Source organism: Actinia tenebrosa, unplaced genomic scaffold (genome assembly GCF_029948245.1).
Source record: "Actinia tenebrosa isolate PJP-AT-01 unplaced genomic scaffold, QUT_ActTen_1.0 PGA_scaffold14__42_contigs__length_11649687, whole genome shotgun sequence".
Taxonomy (NCBI): domain Eukaryota; kingdom Metazoa; phylum Cnidaria; class Anthozoa; order Actiniaria; family Actiniidae; genus Actinia; species Actinia tenebrosa.
In genome coordinates this window covers 6,760,052-6,783,332 of record NW_028292574.1, presented here as the reverse complement: position 1 = coordinate 6,783,332, position 23,281 = coordinate 6,760,052, and the positions used below count along the sequence as shown (strand labels likewise).

General features: G+C 37.2%; 1 protein-coding gene across 1 annotated transcript in view; it reads right to left on the bottom strand.

Annotated features, from left to right (window-relative positions):
- The window catches only part of LOC148911354 (uncharacterized), a gene marked incomplete in the record, with an annotated part of 110,326 nt that overhangs the window by 74,473 nt on the left and 12,572 nt on the right, over window positions 1–23,281 (bottom strand). The window contains 15 exon segments of the mRNA XM_089030059.1: window positions 9,518–9,557; window positions 9,967–10,043; window positions 10,266–10,353; window positions 11,146–11,315; window positions 11,729–11,802; window positions 12,269–12,392; window positions 13,076–13,381; window positions 14,456–14,764; window positions 16,134–16,463; window positions 16,674–16,824; window positions 17,120–17,433; window positions 18,433–18,615; window positions 20,193–20,444; window positions 20,726–20,873; window positions 22,585–22,889. Of these exon segments, the coding sequence (XP_088886185.1) occupies window positions 9,518–9,557; window positions 9,967–10,043; window positions 10,266–10,353; window positions 11,146–11,315; window positions 11,729–11,802; window positions 12,269–12,392; window positions 13,076–13,381; window positions 14,456–14,764; window positions 16,134–16,463; window positions 16,674–16,824; window positions 17,120–17,433; window positions 18,433–18,615; window positions 20,193–20,444; window positions 20,726–20,873; window positions 22,585–22,889 (2,871 nt within the window).

Sequence of the window (23,281 nt, the reverse complement as noted above, 5' to 3'; positions counted from 1 at the left end):
TTCAGGCGACAATTTGCCCTTAGGTAATTGAGAGGAAGGAAATCAAGCGTAAGATGATAAAATTAGTTAACCCCAAAACCACTCCGACCAGAATCAACATTTTGGAAAACTGCTTACTCCGTCGCAATCGATCTTGTTGATTCAAGTTTGTTTTATTTACAATTCAGCTAAAATCATCCAAATCTGTCCTTATCCTGTTACAACAATGCCGTTTGTTTTCTCTCTCTCTCTCCGCTCTCTCGTTTTCTCTCTCTCATCTCTCTCTCCTCTCTCTTCGTATACGTTGAGCCGGAAACATTGCCTGCAGCTGGAACAGTTGTAACAGATAATAATCCACTTAAAAAACATCCGCTTGACATTTATACGTTTAAGTAGCCGATACCCTTTTAAAAATGAAAAAAATGTATTATTACATAAACCTGCTTTTTCAAGTTAAATAGATAATTTTAATTTACAATCGGCGTAATGTTTTTGCATTTAAGACTGTGTCATTCTCTTGAGAATAAGATCTGTTGATTCAGTCGTATGCGTATTCATGTGTCTTCTCGTGTGCAGCACTAAATAAAGAAATGATACTCTGAATGAAACGACACGTGGCCTGAAATGGGAAACATTACACCCAACAAGGTAATGATGTCTAGTATGCCCTTATTTTAACCATTGAAATTTGCATATTCGCTGAAGGATTCCAGGTAATCCATGACTACTTGAAAACAGAACTGGTATTGGATCTGAAGAAAAGAAAAGGGAAAATAAACCGATGATAAATTAATTTTATTAGAAACAAGACTTTGAGTATTGCGTGAACGAAAACGAAATTTTTTCTGTCAAACAAAATCGATAAATAAATAAATGTAATAAGAGGATTTAACAGTAACATTTCCACAGAGTGGCTCTTCATTCATTGAAATTCCAATTAGAATTTCCTAGAAGTTGATTTTTACGGAGGGAGGAAGGACAAACCCTCGAAGCACAGGAAATAACAGCTTTCCAACGTAACAACGTGCATTTGGAAAGCGTGTTCATTGCGGTTCGTAGCACATTGATCACGTTAAGTGAATATGTTTATCTTGTATATTCCCTTGTGAATATTTTAGTCGTATGACATTTAATTATTCAAATATACGCTAAGTATATGAGCTAGTGTGATACTAAATGTATTTCTCTCGCTTGTTGGACAGCCAACATTTGTATCCAAACTTATCCAAATTTACGTTACATCTACTTTAGATGGTCTAGCGCTGTCCACCAGGCACCCAGCACATTCACACTCCATTATGTTGTAGTATCATATACTAGCGATTTAATAGCGTTTGGTGCAAAGGGTAGGAATTGTGAACCAACAAGCAACTCTACTCACATACGACACCGAACCCAGCGGAACTCAAACCCAATTCATATTGAAGTAAAGCGAGCGCTCTCAGCGCTATGAGAGATTAATCAAGTGGGGAGGGTGGGATTAGAAGCAATATTATTATGACAACAAACTCACCGCAGTTTCCACAGCTCCAGGTCTCGATATTCTCAGTGCTTTCACAGTCTGGAAGACATCCACCATTTGTTCGGTTTTGACACGGTCGAGTAGAGACAGGATTGTACACAACGTACCACTACGACCAACACCGTCACTAAAACAAACATCAAAGGAAAAGAATTAAAAATAAATAAAGTTCTTTGGTACTATAATAGAAGTTTTGCACCATCACGTGATGGCAACCATGACAGGGGGCAGGAACGATTGATTCTGGTCTAATGTGATTTACATGAGAAAGGATTTAGTTTCCCAGGGGGAAAATACTCGATTGTTATGCCCCCTTTCATGGCTGCCATCACGAGATGATGCAAAGCCTCTATAGGGAATTTTTTCACGCAGCAGCCATGTTGGTTTGAACACGAATTGATTCCACCACGCGTGCCCTCACTACTTCATGTCCTTCAGAATAAATTCATTTGGGTTAAATTTTCCTTATTCTCATGATTGAGAATAAATATGGCAACCGAGTAGCAATGCATGCCAGTCCATCCTCTTAGTAGCTACATCGTCAAGGAACGATTGCTTGGTTTCACCCACGCCATTTTCTGTCATATGCAGATTTTTTCAATAGAATTCTTTCTGACTGACAGCACATGGTGGTCAGTTTTTGACCAGCATTAATTTGGAGCAGATATTGAGATTCAAAGATTTTTATTAGCTGATTGAAACCCAGCAATGGTTATATCAAGGGGGAGGGGTTTCATTTAAGATGGATTTCAATACACCTTTTTGGCTTGGGTGTTGTTGTTTGTTTTTTTTCATTTCAGACCACGCGTTATTCCGAGAGTGTCGTTTCCTTGTTCAACGGCTGCACATCAGAAGACACATGAATAAGGATACGACAAAGAAAGAATCGCATTCTCCAGAATGACACGTGGTCTGAAACATTACATCTAAGGCCTAGGGCAAACGTCGAACTTTCCATGCACCGAACTCATTAAAAACAATGGATACCAGGTGATAATGAGGCGGCATTCTTTGATGTAAGTTCGACGTTTGCCCTAGGCCTAAGGTATAGAGGTATAATTAAAGATGTGATATGGGAATATCTACCTGCACAACACAACGACCAGCTTATTTTCTGAATGTTGCTGTGATCTTTGTATCTTTTCAACAAGATCCAACACAGATGTTGTGGTTCCCGGTACGGATCCATCACTCCATGCTGTGTGCTGTAGATGTCTCACTTTGTGTGGTTTGTTGGGACCATCCTGGATTAATTAATTATAGATCATGAGGGTTGACATTATCGAATTATAGGAAATGATGATCTGATAAAGAAAAGATGGATGGATGGATGGACACACGGATAAACGGATAAACGGATAGATGGATGACATGGGTGGACGGATGAAAAAGTATACTGGCTTCTCATTTGTTCCAATCTCAATCCCATACATGCTTACCACATTCAATATCCTATGAGTTCAACCCTCTACTCAGATGCTAACTTTTACAGAGGGAGGAAAAGCCAATGAAAAAACCCTCGTCGCAAGGAAGAGAAAATACAAACAAGCAGAACTCGCACGTTGTTCATGACAGAGAATTGAATGCGCATTGAAAGAGGAATAACTTACTGATTTGAGATCGTGAGACAGATTAAACTCTCGTGATACTATGCAATTCTCAGTTTCTTTCTTGACGATTTCAACTCTGATGTTCCCAAATTCCAGTGATCCCTTTTCAGGCCAGTACGGGGGGTAACTCTGGTAAAATTATTTATAAAATATATAAATATTTTAAGATCTTAAAATATTGGTGCATTATTGTCTATAAGCTAAGAAAGAGGTATACATTTTGTTATTTGTCAGAGTTTGTTGCTGTCATTGGTCAGAATTTTTTCAGAGTTCGATTTTAAGCTAGTGACAAATGATAAATTATTCTATACCTGAAAACATTTTTTTTTTGCCCGCATTGTATATATTGAAATCTTGTGGTGCATGTGACGACAGAGCCGCCATTTTGGTTGACGTTGACAAAACATTTGATTTTGGTGATTTCTGTTTTGTCAACAAACATGGCGGATATGCCTTTTGTCCTTTTATTCTCGTGGAAAGGGATGCACTCTACCAATTCAACGTACTAGGTGATCAAGCTAAGCATGGATCGGGACAGGCTCGAAACGGGATTCATTGAGATAATTAAAGGAATGCAAAAAAAATCTCCTTACCATTTTTTCCTCTTTATTCTTATTCAGCATAACGATGGTTCCCAGTTTGTTGTCATAGATCATTTTCCAGAAATCAGCCAGGGTGTTGTCGAGAGGAGCCTGGGTCAATACGTACGCGTCCTTTTGTCTGTAGGCCTAAGAAATCAAAGCCCAAAAATGTTTCAAATAAAAAACTGTCAATGAATTTATTAATAAATATTAATAATTTATTAGAGATTATTAAAGTATTAAAAAATAACGTACGTTGGCATATGAGGCGTTGATGTAGTCAGTCCCCTCTTCATCCGTGTCAGCTTGTAGAATAACTCTAGCTTTATCCACTATAAGAGAAATATTGATAATGAAACGCCTTTGAGATTTGAATTTTTCCAAATTATTTGATTCACATCCATATTTATTATTATTGGTTCAAGAATCACTGTTCAGCAAAGAAAATAATAATACTCAAGGGAAATATATGTGGTGCCGATAATCGGTGAATGTATCTGAGTCTATCTACTATAAAGAAAAATGGTTTACGATAAATAACATAGATGCGTAATGTTCTCAAACTTATTCAAGTCACATCCCTAACCATTTATATTTTGTCAAGAGTGACCAGTAAAGAAAGCAATAGTATTGAAGGAGTTTACATGTAGTTTGGATGGTAGGATATTGCTCCCCATTTGCGGAAAGATACATTGATGTAATTTAAGCTATTATTGTTTCGTTTACGAAAATACTTAACAATAGAATAATAGGATTCTTTTATGCTCGACCTCAGCGCACGCATTTTGAATAACATAAGTAAATACAGTCAATTCAAAAAACGTTGTCGTCGACCGACTCAAGCCTACGCGACTGGACCGAAAGGAACTCTGGGTAGCAATCATTGAAGCCGAGTTGACTCCATAATTTTATCTGACTAGTTATGCCTAGTTTACAGCACGAACCTTCGTAGGCGAGCGCGAAGTGTTGAAGGAGACGTTTTTTAATGTCTTCATATTTTCGAAATTGTGAACTGAATCATTAGTACTTTGTTTTTCTTTCCCTAAACACAAAGACATGCATTTGATGGATTGTTTCTCGCCATTATTACTTTATTACTAGCGGGAATAATTAATTCAGAACGAATATTTAACCGCTTCAGTGATTTTTACCCATATTCCTTTCGGTCCAGTCGCGTAGGCTTGAGTCGGTCGACGACAACGTTTTTTGAATTGACTGTATATAAGTACGGAAACGCCCAAATTCAGATTCATTCAGTAGCCGTCAAGTAGCTTCATTTATTTATGAAACAATTATAAACTATTATAGAAATTTTGCACGATCAAGTCATGGCAGCCATGACAGGAGGAACAATTGAACCTGGTCTAATCTGATTTACACAAGAAAGAAATCAGTTTCCCTGAGAAGAAAGACTCTGTTGTTGCGTGTCCTGTAATAGCTGCCATTTCGTGATGGTGCAAAGCCTTGATATAACAAAATAGGAGATCTCAAACGTACCAGGCAGGATGTGTTGAAACCTGTTTTTCTTACTGTTACAATTCTTTCTTCCATGTTTCATCTCGTTTTTGGGGACATCAGGACAAAGGGCTGAAAGATGCTTGACAACAATAAAAACAACAGTTTAAAAATAAATATATAAAATAGAACATCAGTCAAAACCATTACGGTATAAAGGTTATTGATGCTGAACAATAAAAACCTTGAATTCCTTTTCAAATCCCGAGATTTTCTCTTTACGATCGTATATAGTCAGTTTGTTGATCATCTTCCCCAGTTGATGTGCTTGTATCTCTGTGATCCCACACGTTAGATGCTCGAGAATCGCCATGTGTATAAACAAGTACTGCTCCTGATAAATAGGGTGGACAAATTTGGTTTTTAGTAAAGATAAATATTTGTTATTTTTGTATCAGATAGGTATCTAAACCGCTACAGCATGCCTTTGGTTTAGTTAGTTAGCTCGTTTATTGTTTCCTTTTTGATAAAAAGAAGAAGAAAGGAAAGGAAAGGAAGCAAGGATGCAAGGCAGCAAGGAAACAAGGCAGCAAGGAAACAAGGCAGCAAGGAAACAAGGCAGCAAGGAAACAAGGCAGCAAGGAAACAAGGCAGCAAGGAAACAAGGCAGCAAGGAAACAAGGCAGCAAGGAAACAAGGCAGCAAGGAAACAAGGCAGCAAGGAAACAAGGCAGCAAGGAAACAAGGCAGCAAGGAAACAAGGAAACAAGGAAGCAAGGGAGCAAGGGAGCAAGGGAGCAAGGAAGCAAGGGAAGCAAGGGAGCAGGAGCAAGGGAGCAAGGGAGCAAGGGAGCAAGGGAGCAAGGAGCAAGGGAGCAAGGGAGCAAGGGAGCAAGGGAGCAAGGGAGCAAGGGAGCAAGGGAGCAAGGGAGCAAGGGAGCAAGGGAGCAAGGGAGCAAGGGAGCAAGGGAGCAAGGGAGCAGGAACAAGGGCAGCAAGGGAGCAAGGGAGCAAGGGAGCAAGGGAGCAAGGCAGCAAGGAAGCAAGGCAGCAAGGAAGCAAGGCAGCAAGGGAGCAAGGGAGCAAGGGAGCAAGGGAGCAAGGGAGCAAGGGAGCAAGGAGCAAGGGAGCAAGGGAGCAAGGGAGCAAGGGAGCAAGGGAGCAAGGGAGCAAGGGAGCAAGGGAGCAAGGGAGCAAGGGAGCAAGGGAGCAAGGGAGCAAGGGAGCAAGGGAGCAAGGGAGCAAGGGAGCAAGGCAGCAAGGGAGCAAGGGAGCAAGGGAGCAAGGGAGCAAGGGAGCAAGGGAGCAAGGGAGCAAGGGAGCAAGGGAGCAAGGGAGCAAGGGAGCAAGGGAGCAAGGGAGCAGGGAGCAAGGAGCAAGGGAGCAAGGGAGCAAGGGAGCAAGGGAGCAAGGGAGCAAGGGAGCAAGGGAGCAAGGGAGCAAGGGAGCAAGGGAGCAAGGGAGCAGGGAGCAAGGGAGCAAGGGAGCAAGGGAGCAAGGGAGCAAGGGAGCAAGGGAGCAAGGGAGCAAGGGAGCAAGGGAGCAAGGGAGCAAGGGAGCAAGGGAGCAAGGGAGCAAGGAGCAAGGGAGCAAGGAGCAAGGGAGCAAGGGAGCAAGGGAGCAAGGGAGCAAGGACGGACGAACGCATGGATGGATGGGTACGGGATGGATGGATGAACTTTTCTTTTAGGTCATGAGAAAACTGTAAACTATATCAGGTCAACTAGAAGGTACAGGATACCATGTAGGATTACAAATGATCAAAGTTTGTTTTGAATTAAAATAGTTACAAAGAAAATTCACCTTGGTCTGCACCATGTCTTGTCTGTTTTGTCTCATTGTTTTAACAAAGTTGAAAACATCAATCGTTTTGTAATCTCTCGCTTGTCTTATCATGGCGTCGATGGCGAGAAAAGCTCCTGTTCTTCCAACACCAGCACTGGAATGAGCAACCACAAATTAATCTTAAGAATAAGACATGACATTTCAACAGCCTCTTCTCATTCGATGTATTTTGTCCATTTTTTTATTCGGCTAATTCAAGATTTTGCATTATTTGAAATTCTGTAGTACCGAATGCTTTAGCAATGTGTCAAACAAAAGGTGAGTTTACGTATTACCATTATAAAACGTTTTTAAAAAATTGACCGTGGAAAGTTTAATAATAAACTCTTTATTTACTGAGGGTAGCACTAAATAGCAATATGCTAACAACTCTGTGGCCCTCTATTATATAAACTATGAAGATATGTGTATAAAAACTATAGAGTTTTAGTTTTTTATGAGGCCTTCATTATAGCTGACGTGGTGTTACCACGGTAACATTATATGTGATTAGCTCCATTAATATTGAATGCTAAGCTTATGAACTTTAATACGGTTGGCGTTTTGGGTATTAATGTGTGAGCATGCATTACCCATAGATTATCATCTTAAACAATACAATGATGTTGTAAAACCTCGAGTTTTAAAGTGCTTATAAGCCTTTACACAATATTTTCAAAATTGATTCTTTAAATAGTGAATAGTTGATTGTGAAAATAATTCGTCATTTGAATGTCGGGTCTTTGAGATACGAAAGTTTATATTTCCAATATGTTAATGACTATGACGTAACATAAGGGATTTGAGTTATTTTGTGGCAACTTTTAATATTGAACGCTGGACATTTTTTGAAAACAAATTTGTAAGAACCTTTACGTGAGTCACGAGTAAGAGGGTGATGCTTTTAAAATACTGTAATCCAGAACGAGTGCAGTGTTGTATATTAAATGATCCCTTATGTTACGTCACAGTCATTAACATATTGGGAATATAAACCTTCGTATTTCAAAGACCCAACATTCAAATGACGAATTATTTTCACAATCAACTATTCACTATCTAAAGAATCAATTCTGAAAATATTGTGTAAAGGCTTATAAGCACTTTAATGTTATCTACGAATAGCTTACGCACAAATGAGAATGAGAGAAAGAAAAATATCATGACATATATTTAGCATTGAATTCAAGTCTTTCACAACAAAAAAAATTTACGTACCTGCAGTGAACAACCCAAGAAGACCCCATGGCTGTGTCTGACTCAAGACGTTTTCTGAAGGCCAATAATTGTGTTGCATGTTGAGGAACACCTTTATCAGGCCAGGCAGTGAAATGATATTGGAAGACATAGCGCTGTTCTTTTGTCTTCATCTATGGAAAATTGATTTCGTTACAAAACAGAAAAAGGAAAATAATTGTCGCTTTGCAAGACATAATCACTGAACTGACTTTTGAAACGATTTGTTAATTACCAAGTTGATATAGCAGTGCAGTGACTGTTTAATGCAAAGCATATTACGTTAGTTACGTTTGCGATCCTGCACTGAGAGCCTCCCCTGAGGGACCTTAAGTGATTTGTTATTGAGGTTGTATATCAACACGTAAATGTTTAATGCCATAATAGTCCATTCTTGGAGTGCATGTGACGTCATAACCGTTATCTTGGTTGATTTTTATTTGGCAAAAGATTTGGTCTTAGTGTCCAGGTGAGTAGACCGCGTTCCCCGAAAGGAATTATGGGTCGACTTTTTTTGGTTAGAATTTTCCTAAAGGTGACTAAGTACAATGTAGATTTCTCTTATCAATTGAAATTGAATTCCGCCACCAGTTTGACTAATGTTTACGATAAATATAGAAAATGAAGAATTCGTATTTCATGGGTTCTTGTCAGAATCATGGGAAATCAAAATACGATGTTGAATCCTCAATTCTCAATTCTAAAAATCAACTCAGCTGGGTCTTTTGTTATGTCCACCAACAAGGCGTCCACGTATTTTGGCCTTTTATTCTCAATTCTCTGGGGAAATGAAATGACACGCCAATAATTGTAGTCATTAATAAGAAAGTCATTTGCAATAAGATACCGGATTTGGCTACCTTAGATACAACAAAAGTACGAATCGAGTAGTCAGCAAATACTTCAGTCTTGTGTAGATGTACAGAAAGGTCTTCGTACTTCTTACTCTTTTCTGGCCAATACTTTTCGCATTTTATCTGTAAGAAAAGAAGGTCAGTTTATTTTGCTCATGCTTTTGCTATTGCAACCCGTCCCCGTCCCCTTCCCCGTCAAATAATAGACTAAAGGAATATAAATCTCATGCACAAAGCATTGTTTTCACCTTATTTTGTTCTTTGATGCCTGTTAACATGACAATCACCGACATTTTTTCTTGCCAAATCATTCGCCAAAAATCATTAACAGTTTGAGGGAGAGGACCTAGTAGAACAAAAAACACACAAAGAAATTGATAAACATCATTCGGAGAGATCATTGGGGATAAACCGAGAAATTAAATAGTTCAAAATGTTTTTACAGAGATTGCCTACCTTGAGTTGCAATGTAGGATATCTGCTTACAGTCATATCCCTAAATGGCAAAGTGTAGTGAAGAATTATATTTATAGTATTGCAATTTTTTGTGTGAAAGTAGTTACATACACTACGTTACATAGTCTACTACGCTAGACAGACCCGGTTAGTGGGGTTAAGAAGGGGCTGCCGAGATAACAATATACCAGGAATTTTTTTCCCTCTACGAAACTTGCATACCCAGAATTTCAGGAACATTGAGATGCCGCAAATTTCAAAAAGAAGATGCTTTATGCTCATAAATCAGATATGTTGTCCGAGATTTCGAAACCCGGGGTTAGAAAAGCCCTGATACCGATATATCCGAATACCCTGGCCGGGTCTGTCTAGGGAATTCTTACACCAACACAATTCCCGAATATTAAGCATTGTATTCCAACTAAGGAGATATCTTTCTGTGATCATACCCGTATGTAGCTTGCATTGATGTAATCTGAATCTTCGTCTCCCTCCAGCTTTTCCAGAACGACTCTCGAGTTATCGTCTGAAAAGAAAGCAGCATGTTCTCAAATACAGCACTGCATCAGCATCGCTGTTAAAGCTCAAAAACATGAGATATAGACACATTACATGTGACGTCAAAGCAGCTCAATTTGGAGACCAAAACAAAAGAATTTCAATCTCCTGAGAATTGGAAACCTGTTGTTATCTCCTCCACGTTGAGCTGCATTCCGACGTGCTGCAAGGGGTGTATTGCGATACTTACATGGAATGACATTGCCATAGCGATTTTTAGATTTGTTGATCGGTTTCATGGCAACAGTGCAAGGGTACAGGCGACCATGTGATAATATCTAATATAGATAAACCATGAAGAATATTATTATCACATATTCTTGGGGAGGTTGCAACCACAAGACCCAAAATCCCTTGAGATAATATTGACAATGAAACAACCGCCATGCTGGTCGATCTAATCAGGGAAACTAGTGAGGAATGCTTTTTTGCCGCCAACCAACATGCCAGCTATGACGTACCATGGCACCCCAAGAATTGAAAAAAGTTTTTTGCAAGTATTTTTGCATGTTGCATGTTGCATGTTGCATGTTGCATGTTGCATGTTGCATGTTGCATGTTGCATGTTGCATGTTGCATGTTGCATGTTGCATGTTGCATGTTGCATGTTGCATGTTGCATGTTGCATGTTGCATGTTGCATGTTGCATGTTGCATGTTGCATGTTGCATGTTGCATGTTGCATGTTGCATGTTGCATGTTGCATGTTGCATGTTGCATGTTGCATGTTGCATGTTGCATGTTGCATGTTGCATGTTGCATGTTGCATGTTGCATGTTGCATGTTGCATGTTGCATGTTGCATACCAACCTTGAACTGTATTGTGGATCATATGAAAACAATGTAATACGGAAGAAAAAATGTGCCATAAAAGCGTGTTGACAAAGTCTGGAAAAATTCTATATTGTTGTGACCTTTAGATAATCATAATTACGTCACCCATAGTGCATTTGGGGCTTGGTATGCATGCAATACTTTGAAATAGCTGTATATACTTTACGCCAAGAAGAGTAACATCTACCGGAACTTGGGCCCATAATGTTTCACACTTTACTGGATATAGATACCAACCTTGAATTGGTGCATCAGTAGTTCATGTTCATTCCTTCTAACTCTGTTCATAAAGTCTGGAAACAGATGGATACCGATTTTTTCTGTCGTATTCTCATAAATAGCATCACTCTCTACTTCTACCATTTCTATGTTTCCCTCATTCTGTTTTTCATTTTGATTATGCTTATCTAAATTTGAAGAAAAAAGAAAGATCAATGCATTAAAGACGAATTACACGTTTCAGTTTACAGTGCTGTGCTCGAGGTTCCACTTGAATTTTTAACATTTTAAGACGTCACATATCATCAATAAGAGGACAGACAATGGAAATTTATGAGCGATTTGTTAACGTGGTTAGCGTTTCTACCATAATAAAATAAATGAGATTTAGCAGTGGCATTTCTACAGAGTAGCTATTCATCCACTGTAATTCCAATTGGAATTTAGGAGTTGATTTTTGCGGAGGGAGGGAAAGCCGAAGAACCCGGAGAACCCTCGAAGCAGGAGAGAACCAACAAACAACTCTACTCACATACGACACCGTCAGTACGTATACATAAATACCCTTACTTAATTATAATGCAGAGAATCACTCTCTTACCGACTGGAACAGGGTTGTGTGTTTCTTGTCCACTGGGGTTTTCCTGTTGAGGGGTGTCTTCTTGGCCTTTACGTCTGCAAAAACAAATTTTTTTAAAAATTTAATTTAATTCTAATTTTTTCAAAGTATCACTAAACCTTACTTCTTCAGCCGTTAGCTAAATGCCTCGAATGAAATGTAGCATAAATGAATAACCATACTATATGGAGGCTTACTATAAGACCTTTTACAGCTGGAATAAAGTGATACTTTTGCATTTCATGAGATCCTACCCTTGTGCCTTTTTTGAGTATAGTATTTTTTGAAAAAGTTTGAAGTCACTAAATAATCCTTGAGACAGCTATAAATACACTTTAATAATCCCTAATTCCATTCTTTTCTTTTGTGTCTATTTGACTATTACATGTTCACTAGTGTTTAATTATTTTTTTATTTTTATTTCACGGGATTAATGCCTTCACTCTAAAAGTATTTCTAAGTAGAAAAAAAGCATCAATTATGGAATGGCAGCGGGTGAGAGAAATGATTGTGAACTCTTACCTTTTATACCAGAAAATAAAGACGATCATCCCAACTACAAAGAGTAAACAGAAAACAACTGCAACCGCTATGACTGAATCAGGTACTGATTTATCCACGTAACCTCCTTCCGCTTTCTTGATCTCTACAAAGAAAAGATGAGGTACTTCTGAAGAAAGACTAACGTCTCTTAACGTTTAAGAACGTCAGTAAAGTAGAGTACAAACACTAAAAGTGTGCAACACTTTGCACTACTTAGTAGTAAATAGTGCTAATTAAAAAATAGAAAACAATAGGATTAGCATAATTTAGCAGTATTTAGTGGTATTTATGTTACACACTTATAGCGTTTGTATTCTATACGTATACAGCTATTTCAAAAAGGTAGGTTAAGTCTTTTTTTTTTTTTAATCATTTTCATGTTGCATACTAAGCGCGAAATGTATTATGATTGATATGATTTTAATCAGTGAAAAGTCATAACAATACAGAATCGAATTTTCCAATAATTTGTCTACAAACGCCAATGCTAATAAAGGTTATACTTTAATGGACTACTTCAAAAATACGACGGCCACCTTGGTTCGCAATGCATTATGGGGCGTCCAGGGGGCAAATAAAGTTTTGCTGCTGTTGATATTAACAGGTCACCACAAAAGCATACAACAAAAGATGAATTAAGACACGGCACATCGATCAACATAAAAGAAAGACAAACAAGCCAAACTCTATATATTTTCCGTCATTTCTGTTTCTTTTTGCCCCCTGGCAAGATGGGCGCCGTATCGTCGAAGTAGTTCATTTTCCTCTTGTGAATATATAACTTACCTTTTTTAAGAACGATAGGGTCGCTAAATGGACCAGGACCTGCAATGGTGTATCCTCGTACAGCGAGGTTGTACTTCATGTTGTCTGTAAGGCTTATGTTCACCAGTATGTATGGTGACTCGCTAGCATTAGCTGCACGTGATGCAACAGGTGATCGACGCATTCGTCTAGCCAAGGAAAACCAATTTATCTCGTAGGCAATATTCTTACCATTGCTTAGCTCTCTTGGTATTTCGTCCCATGACACGTTGTATTTTCCATTATCAATCTTGATGACTTTGGTGTTTGCTGGAGCAGATGACGGTTCTGTTTTGAGCGTAATGAAAATAAGAGTGAGTATTTCTTTTTAGCATATACCAACGTGTGTACTTCCTAAGAACACGCGCGCTCATTGGTTTATTGGAGGTGAATATCGTACGATATCCACCTCCGAATCTCGGAATATTGAGTCGGCAACAAAATGGCATCTGCCAGCAATTGTTTTGCTACAACTTCCGATGAAAAAATGAAAGTAAATGCCATTCCTATATCAATACCAAAAAGGCTACGAATTATGGCCTAAAAGATTTGCTAAAAGTTTTGCGTTAATTTGTCACGCAAACTAAAAGTTTCTGTTTTTTTTAAATTGAATTATTGTATATATTTAAAAGAAGTTACTCTGTACACAAGTTGGTATATGCTAAAACAATTATTCGCCTCAGGCTCAGTGAATACGGAGAATGTTTACCTCGCCGCTCGAAGACTCGCGTCTCGATAAATATTCTACGATATTCACTTCGCCTTCACCTTTGCCCTGCACTAACATCAATAGACCTAATTACCTTCGTATGTAAATTGTCCATTTCAAACCAAGTGATGTTTACATGATGTTCTCTAGACAATTGTTTCTTTTTTTTTTTTTGAAATTTATTCATGTGGATATAATAAAACATTTCTCCAGAGAACGTCACATCACATGGCTTGAAATGGGCAATTTACAAAAGAAGGAAATTAGGTCTATTAACGCATCCTTCGTATTTAATGCAGCTAAACAAGTCGAGGGAATCAAGGGTGACGTAAGTTAGTGCACTCCTTTCTTACCTCCCACCTCTAAGTTGTCGGATTCGATTCCTTGACTCGATATCACATTTAATTAGAGTTTGTTAGGTATCTACCCAGATTCAAGGGTTTTGTCTCAGGGTTCTACAGCTTTCCTCCCTCTACAAAACCCAACACACGCTAAATTCAAATTTGATCTGATAATTAGCCATGTCTTGACTTTGGTCGTTTAAGGGGAATCAATAAAATTTCAAAAAGGTCATCCGGCTTTAAGATTAGCAGGTATCTGCAAATCATTAGAACAATATGCAAGCATATGATAAGAATTTCAACAATACTTACTACATTCCTGAATGTTTGCAGTCCAGGTTTCAGAGGGATCTCCAATAAGATCATTGGCCTTGGCTTTCAAATAGAATTCAAAACGAGCTCCACCAATCACATTAAACGTGTAACTCATGCTCGTAAAATCCGTAATGGTCAATGACTTCATACTTATATTATTATCAGTGACGTAATTATAGAATAGGGTATAGCTTGTTATTTCGCCAATGGCTCTCATTGGTTTCTCCCACTTCAACGTTACAGTTGGTCTTTGGGTCCCAAGTTGAGGGTTGATTTTGGCGTTAACATGTCTTGGTCTCGTGGGCACTACGTTTCGTAGAGAAACCGGGAAAACAACTTTAGTTTACAACAACAACAACAACAACAACAACAATAACTTTATTGTGCCCAAAGAAAGTAAATTAAGTACAAAAAAAGTATCTTATTTGGTGTATCAGTTGATGAGAGCACAGACATTTAGAAATAGCTTTAGAAACTAGTCGAGCTAAATGTCTGGGCCATGCGGAGTAATTACAAGAAAAAATAATCAGTTCAGTATTTTCATGGACAACTACAATGCAGATACAGACAAACCAGACACATGTATTGACATACAGTACGAACACTGAGCACAAAATAAAATGGGTGGAAGCTGAATTATCGATATTAATAATATTCTGTGTTCTCATCATCTCTGGGAGTAAAATCATTAAGAATATTTGGAAAGAATAGAAGATTTAAGGTAATGCTTAAATGAAGTACGACTTTTACATTTAAGATCAGCTTCAATAGAATTCCAAATTTTTGTGCCAGTAAAGACAATATTGAATATACCATAGTTTGTTCTTGCTTTGGGCATATATAGTAGGATTCTTTGGCTGCCAATCTAGTGTTGTATTGAAGTAAACAACTTTAGTTTACTGATCTCAGTATAGAGGCATTGCAACCTCACGTAATGGCAGCCACGACAAGAGAAACAACAATTAAGTGTTTTCCCCTGGGAAAGTGAATTTTTTCTCATGTAAAACAGATTGGAACAGATTTCAGATTCAATAAGTGTTTGTAAGCCGAGTTAAGATTCATGATAGTTATGATTCATCAGCTTTTTAATTATAAATCAAGCCAAGCTTTCGAGCATCTTGCTCTTCATCAGGGCAAACGGTTGTGACAATTTTACAAGAAAACACGCAACCTAACAATGTGCGCGTGCTAAAGTTAAATGTATCAGTTGCTAGGAGCGCGCGTGTTACGAATGGAGAATTAATTGCGCGCGCAATTTTTTTTTTTTTTTTTTTTTGTCCATTAAGATACGCTATATGATCTTAATTGCCTATCAAGCTACGATAGCTATCAGGCAATGTTCTTCCACTGTCTCTATTAAAGAGAGCATGTGATACATTAGCAATCTTCTTGTCGGTCATGACTGCTATAAAGTGATGGTCGGTGCAAAGCGTCTGTAGTAAGTTATTAGCTTAGGGTTAGGATCGTTTCAGCATAAAATAATCACGCAAATCAATGGGAAGGTAAAGAATGCACAACCTTGAAATTCCACGCGGACTTTCACTGAGTCTTGACTGAAAAGCATCACCGATTATTGCAGACCTTTGCTTCTGAGTTAAATTCCTATGATACTTTGAGAAGTGTCTTTTTTGAAAAATAGAAATCAACAATAAACACCAAAAACAATAACACATACCTAATAATGTGGAGATTTCCCCCCTGCTCTGCAGTTTTCTGTATGAACCATAATCGACTTGACAAATGTAGTCCAAACTGGTACAGTGTTTTTGCGTTTTGTCACAAGAATATTTGTCATAAACATCCTCAGCTGATGTGTAGTTTACACGTAGTGTTGATATGAGTATTGATCCTGTTCTTAATGAACCGATAGAGTAACTTGTAATGTCTGTATCGTTATGGTACCATTTGATGCTCAGTCCTCCTTCTGCTCTGCACACCAAGTCTGCATGCGAACCGTGACTGGGATGTAGTTCTTTGCTCCCTATCGGTGGTGGTATCGGTGGAACTAACAAAAAATACAAAAACGCTTTTTTTATGTTTGCTTATACGTTTGAAAAGCTTCTGTTTTATAACTTGAGATTTCTGTATTGAGTGTGCAGTCATCTACAGTTCTTCTGTTTCTGAAGTTAACCCTAAATCCCCACCCCACCCCCCAAACATCAACTCACAATTTACATCTGCCTACGCTTTTCAACAGGACAATCGAGATGCGTACCTGGTATTTTGGTAACACCATATATTTCCACTCTAAGGGCGTATGCTTTAATCTTTCCTACAGGATAGAACCGTACAAATCTAGCTGCTAGAGGACTTGGCAAGGAATGCTTGATGATGATTGTTGAATTATTTTCGTTACCAGTAAAAGCCTGAACACATCGAGAAATAAAGTTACAGGAGAACCAAAGTGTAGAGTTTCCATCCTCCCCCCTCCTTCCCAGTCCGATCTTTGAAAATGCCACAAATCCTAAACAGAGAGTGCTACAAATCCGCTGATGCTCAAAACCTCACAAAGTCCATGTTCAACAATATATGTGGACATGTAATGATTTTCGATCGCAAGGACGGACAATACAATTGTAGACTGTTTTGTTCATAGCGTTTTAAGTTGATCAATCAGTATTTATATATTATATATATATATATTTCCCTCAATTGATTTACCATTTCCTTTTCCAAAGTTTTGCTTTTTACGGGCACCCATCGTAGATCATCTATAGATCCTTTAACTTTGTACTTTACTGTCCTCTCGTCACTGTTCGGTTCACCTTGTGTAGCCACAGCACACACGTAGTAAATCTCTCCAAGGTCTATTCGTAACCATGGTTTGGTATCATCGTCACGTGGTCTCCATGAGCTGTTACCAAGGAGCCTGGCTTTGGCTGCAGTCCTCGTGTTACTATAAATAGAACTTGCCGACATTCTGTTGTCTGGCACGGCGCTGCTATCGGATACACCAATGGCTAATCGCGTATAATCTAAAAATAAAGAAAAGTTGTATGTGCTTAAAAAACTGTATCTACTATAAATATTTTATAGTTTCTATTAATTGAAGGAAAAAAGTTTTATCAAAAATGTAAATAAAAGGTAAAGCTAAATTTTTACTTCGACAACGCGGGGAGTGGTTGCCCCATTTCTCTCGAGCCAGTGGCTCATGTATAAAGTGCTAGAAGGTGCGCACTTCACCCCCTCAGACTATCAGTGCTCCTCGTGACTGGTGTTTAAAGATAAAGCTACAAAGAAAAGTGGGAAGTTGAAAAAGACGTGGAGATCCTGAAGATTGAAACGTGGAACTCTAGCTCTAAAAGCCAAGTGTTTATTTCTAATCACATCCGCAAGTACAGCTTAACGGAGTCGAACTGAAGGCACTGAAATGAAACGCCTTTTTAACTTTATTCGAATTTTTATAGTAAATTTCTTATAACTAGAAAAAACACGCATTTAAGTGTTGTGCCTTTATCATGATCACGCAGTATTCTCGTACTTCGAATGAGCAGTGATATTACGCGCTTTGATTGGTTCAATGAATATCGTCACATGATTTTGTATCGTAACCCTGCTTTGAAAATAGATCTTTTCCAGGATGCTCGAGCGCTATCAAAATAGCGTTTCGAAAACAAGGCATCTTCGGGAAACATCTTACACGCACTATAGAAAATACATACCAAAACTTTGAGTTTATGTTAATCAATGAATACTTTTTGAAGTATGTTATTATTTTTAAAGTATTATTATTTAAAAAGTTTATTTTAGTTCAAAAGCAGCATTATAACTTTTTGAAACAATATAGCTCACTTCATGCAAAATTATTTCTTAAACAGTTGTAGAAATCTCCTACAACTGTACGGTTTCTTATGAACACTGCGCAAAAATGCCTCTTTTTTATGTCTGCGCAAAAGTACTCATAAAAGCGCTCACTTCTCGCGGGATTTGTCTATTAACACTCATCCAGACAAAACTATTTTGCAGTCAGTTACCTTCAGTGTGAACTTCAACTTCACATAGTGTGAGGAATCCTGCATGATTGTCAAACGTGATAGTCAAGAACCGTCCCATCATGTTTTGATGGCAGTAGATAGACGTTCCAATCCCAGAGGGCAGTGGGCCCTGCACACTGTTACAAACGGGATTTGATTTACCCCCATTGCTTGAACTCCCACCTAGTAATGAAAGATATTCGTGTTATATTAATCATTTTATACAATGACATTCACATAGCTATTGTCCTCGCTCTTCTTTATTGGCCCCTTTATTAACGAGTGAAGGACTGGGAACGAGTATATGGAAGGTATTGACAATTAATCTTATTAACAAAATATTTTCATGACGAGAAAGAGCACATCCAAATTAACAGGTTTCTGCAGTATGGTTTTGATTGGCTAAGTAACAGCTAAATTCAAGCAATCAAAAACACCAAAAATTAGAAACATCAGAAAAAATCTGTTAACATTTGGTCAGCTACGATTCCAACCTCACGGCCCCTCATGTGAGCCCATACAAATTATGTCTCAAAAACACGGTTTTTGGATCTTTTTTTATCTAGGCAAAAACAAAAACAAAAACAGAAGTGGATTCAGTTAATTCAACTATTCACGGACTGTGTTATATGGTTTAGATTGATTTCCATTGAAAAAACCACCGTACTTTTTGAGTTGAATGTACGCTATTGGATGTATTTTACAAGAGAAAATGCATGACATAACCGAGGTCAAGCTAGAAAATCGTCTCTCCTTGAAATAAAACAGAACCTGTCAAAACAACAGAAGTGGATTTGAACACCCCGGGCTTCCCTGAACATTTTGGTATATAATTCATATGAATTTGTTAAAATTTAGAACCGTATTTTTGCTGATTTTATAAGCTCATACTATCCGGGCCTATAATATAATAAAGACTTTATTTAAACAGGGTAGCCCTTTCAGCAACTAGGCTGATATCCATAGGGGCCCTGCAAAAACTATACATTCGCCTCTTATGGTTTCTTAGCTTTCGTAGCCTCGAAAACACGCTAACTACTAGTTAGCGAAAGAACAGAAGATTTACGGGTCATTTAGGATGTTGTGTCACACAGTTTACTTGTGCTATATAACTTTACTTTGAAGAACATCCTTTTGCTTTGGAAAGAGAGGAAAAAGACCGAAAAGAGCAAATATTCCAAATGTATGGGTAATTTTTTCCAATGAAACCCGGTATGTTTACTAGGGACAAGCGTTTCTAGTAACGATACATTTCTTTACTATTTTTGAGATGTTTAGGAGGCTGCTTCACAAAATTTGAAACTCCAGAAATTTACTAATTTCGAAGTACCCTTTCTCGTTATGGTGTTTTTTTTTTTTGTTTTTTGGTTTTTTTTTTTTAACTAGGTTAATTCTAAAAACTCGTTCACAGTTCTCAACTCGTCTCCAAATGGCCAATTGTCCTAGAGAAGCACGGGTAGCGTACCGGTGAGAGCGCTCACCTTTCACCAATATGACCCGTGTTCGCTTTCCGAACTCGGCATAGTATGTGAATAGAGTACCAATTTTTACTAAAAACTATGGATTTGTAAAGCTACCCTCATCGACCAGCTCTATGTGTGAATGTTACCTTAATTTGGCTGACAACATCACGACGCCATTCCAAAAAATGCAAGTCGTGTTTCAAAAGTAAAATGCTTCCTCGCAGCGTTAATGATTCACCTAGTCATTCTGCTGTGATGCCTTATTGTTTGAATTTAGTATTAAATGAAATTATTTACCAATAAGAATAAGAAAGTCGTGCAGCCTCTCGGGGTTAAGTTTCCTATTAACAATAAACACCTCATAGACAGGTACACTTTGACCTAGATCAACCATCCACCAGGCCTCGCGCTCCTCCTTGGTGTGAGTGCAGCTTTGACCAGAATCATAGTTTGGATTACGATCCCCATCAACTGCATGATCAGGATATCCACCCCAGCCAGTACTGGACTGTGTTGCTGTTTTATGGTAGGCGTAATTTACTTTAGAGGCTGAGGAGAAATAAATAGATGTAGCAGATTATATAATACGATAATGCAGTCACAACATACCTTCTTAGATTCAGGGCGTATTGATTTCCCATTTCAGACCACCAGCCATTCCCTAGAGTATTATTTCTTTGTTTAACGGTTGCGCATGAGAAGACATATGAATTTGAATACGACTCAAAAAACTTTTTTTTCTCAAGACATGCACTTGGTCCGAAATGAGAAAGCATTCATTCAAGGGCTGTTCTATCTCTCAAGATTACTATAACGTGTTTTTATCTTACCTGATTGTATTCGTATTCCATATATTTCAGCTCTCATACAAACAGCTTCGTGGTGCATTATGGGTAGGATACGTAAATATCTGGCAATGACTCCTTGGTAAAGAATCTGCTTGACGATTCCAGAATTATCCACATTACCATAAAATGTCTGAAAATGTACCAAAATATACTTTAGTACGCTTTTCAAATTTAAGTCTTTGCCACCTCTATACCTTTTCTAATTAGACATTTAGATTTTTGCTGGAAATTTACGGAAGCGAAAACTCGAGAAAATGTGACAAATCTGAGTCGCAGAAACATAGACGTTAATCAAATGGTGCATGTATATTCCCATGATGAAAAACCTTTGTTTAAACGCGCGCAACCTTGCTCTTATTGTAATAATAATAATAATAATAATAATAATAATAATAATAATAATAATAATAATAATTACTATTATTATTATTATTATTATTATTATTATCAGCAGTAAACACGTTTGAATGCTAATTAGATAAGCTAGATAGGGCGTAATTTCGTAACCTACCAGCATGACAGGACTAATAATACAATCACTTAAAACCAATTATAGAGGGGGGGAATATATATATATATAGCTATATCGTAAAATGTCTTATTTCTAATAGTAGTTTCTAAATTAATATATAAATAAATAAATAAGTTTATAATAAGATTTACTTAAATTAACTGCAATGTTCTTAAGATGCAATTTAAATACTTAGAATGTTTGAAATGTCCTTAAGATGTGATTAATTTAAATGTTCTGGCAATGTTCACTGTGCAGCTTAATACCGCTTTCTGCATTCTAAGTAATTTAATACATCTTTGTATCTTGCTCCAAAGATATTCTTCATCTCAGGCTTATTATCATTATTATTATTATTATTATATATATATATATATATATATATATTTATATATATATATACATATATATTTTTATAATAATATGTATGTATAATATAATATTTATAATAATATATTGTATGTCTACGAGGCTCAAGGACTATAAAAAGAACTTATAATGATATAAACAACATAGACTTAGACATTCAGGTTGCTGAAAGCGCCATTTTATAAATTTAGATTTTTAGCTTATTTTTATAATAATAAAACTTTATTGAACAATATGTATCAAATCCTATTCCTCAGAATAATAATTTCAGTAACCAGATCTATAATAGAATAATATTTAAATCTTAATATATATACACTCGATTGCAGGAACGTCGTAGTATACATTTATACATTTATACAATTATCTAATGAGATGCATAATGCAAAATAACCATTTTCAGCGTTTAAAACCAACTGATTTATAATCTGTACGATCTAATAGATAAGAAAAAAATATTTTGACAGTCATTGAATGAAACAAACAATAAATAAATACAACGATTTTTCTGTTTTGCATATCATTAAATATACTGAATAAATTAGATATATGTATAAATGTATACTACAACGTTTCTGCAATCGAGTGTATATATAAAGAAAAATATTATAAAAATATATCTATATAATAATATATAGGCATGGAAATTATAGTAACTATTTAAAAGTAAAACAATTATTATTATTAAAAAAACTTTATTTCAAATACTAAAAGAATAATTGCTAAATAAATGTCAAGTTTAAAATGAGCGCAGATAAGTATTGGTCTTATATTTACATATACATATTAAAAAAAAATTTATAAAGCCTATTTTATTAAAAAAATTGATTATGCGGGCGGTAGAGTTATCGAGGGAGAAGTCCACGTTTTGAGTGTCAAGTGTTCTTCTAATAGATCGTGATCCTCTCAGGCAGATTTTGTGATGTTACAAAAATTAAAATGATTTATTGCGCCATCTGACCTGTTGTGTGTTGCCGTGCTCCCTGTATGGATGATAAGTCTTCCCATCATCAGAACAATTAAGCTGAAATGCCTTGACCCATCGTTTTGTCTGGTGGTCACCCTGTGTTGACACAGCACAGATGATGTGAGGGGTCCCTAAGTCAATCTGTAGATGAGGGCTAGTGTCATTTCCCATAGCACACCACGATGGTCCATTAGTGTAGTTTAGTCTGGCCTGATCACCTGCTGTCCCTGAAGATGCTGTAATCTTGTCAGCTGGTATGACTCTGTTCTGCATGCCAAGAGCAAGGTCTCGACACTCATCTGAAATATAAAGTATCGCATATCGATTTTTATGCGTTTTTGGTGTCCACTATTTCAAGGGCGGATCCAGGAGGGCTATATATTTGGCGGGTAGCCACCTCTCTTTGAAGTCGAAAATAATAAGAATGTAATAACCTAACTATAAATTGTACGCTATTTAATACCTTTCTAGGTAACAAACCCCCTTGATTCTGTTGCCACTGTATTTTGATACTAATTTGTGGATATAACAAGGGTTGCCTTATCTTTATGTAATTAGGTTTGAAACTAAAGCTTAACAGGGGGTTTGAGAGTGGCATTCAAAACAAGCGTCGTGAAGTCAAACAAATCGGACTTGAGGACCTTTGTATCGTCGAAGTGGTTCATTGAGCTCTTGTTAATATATAACTTAC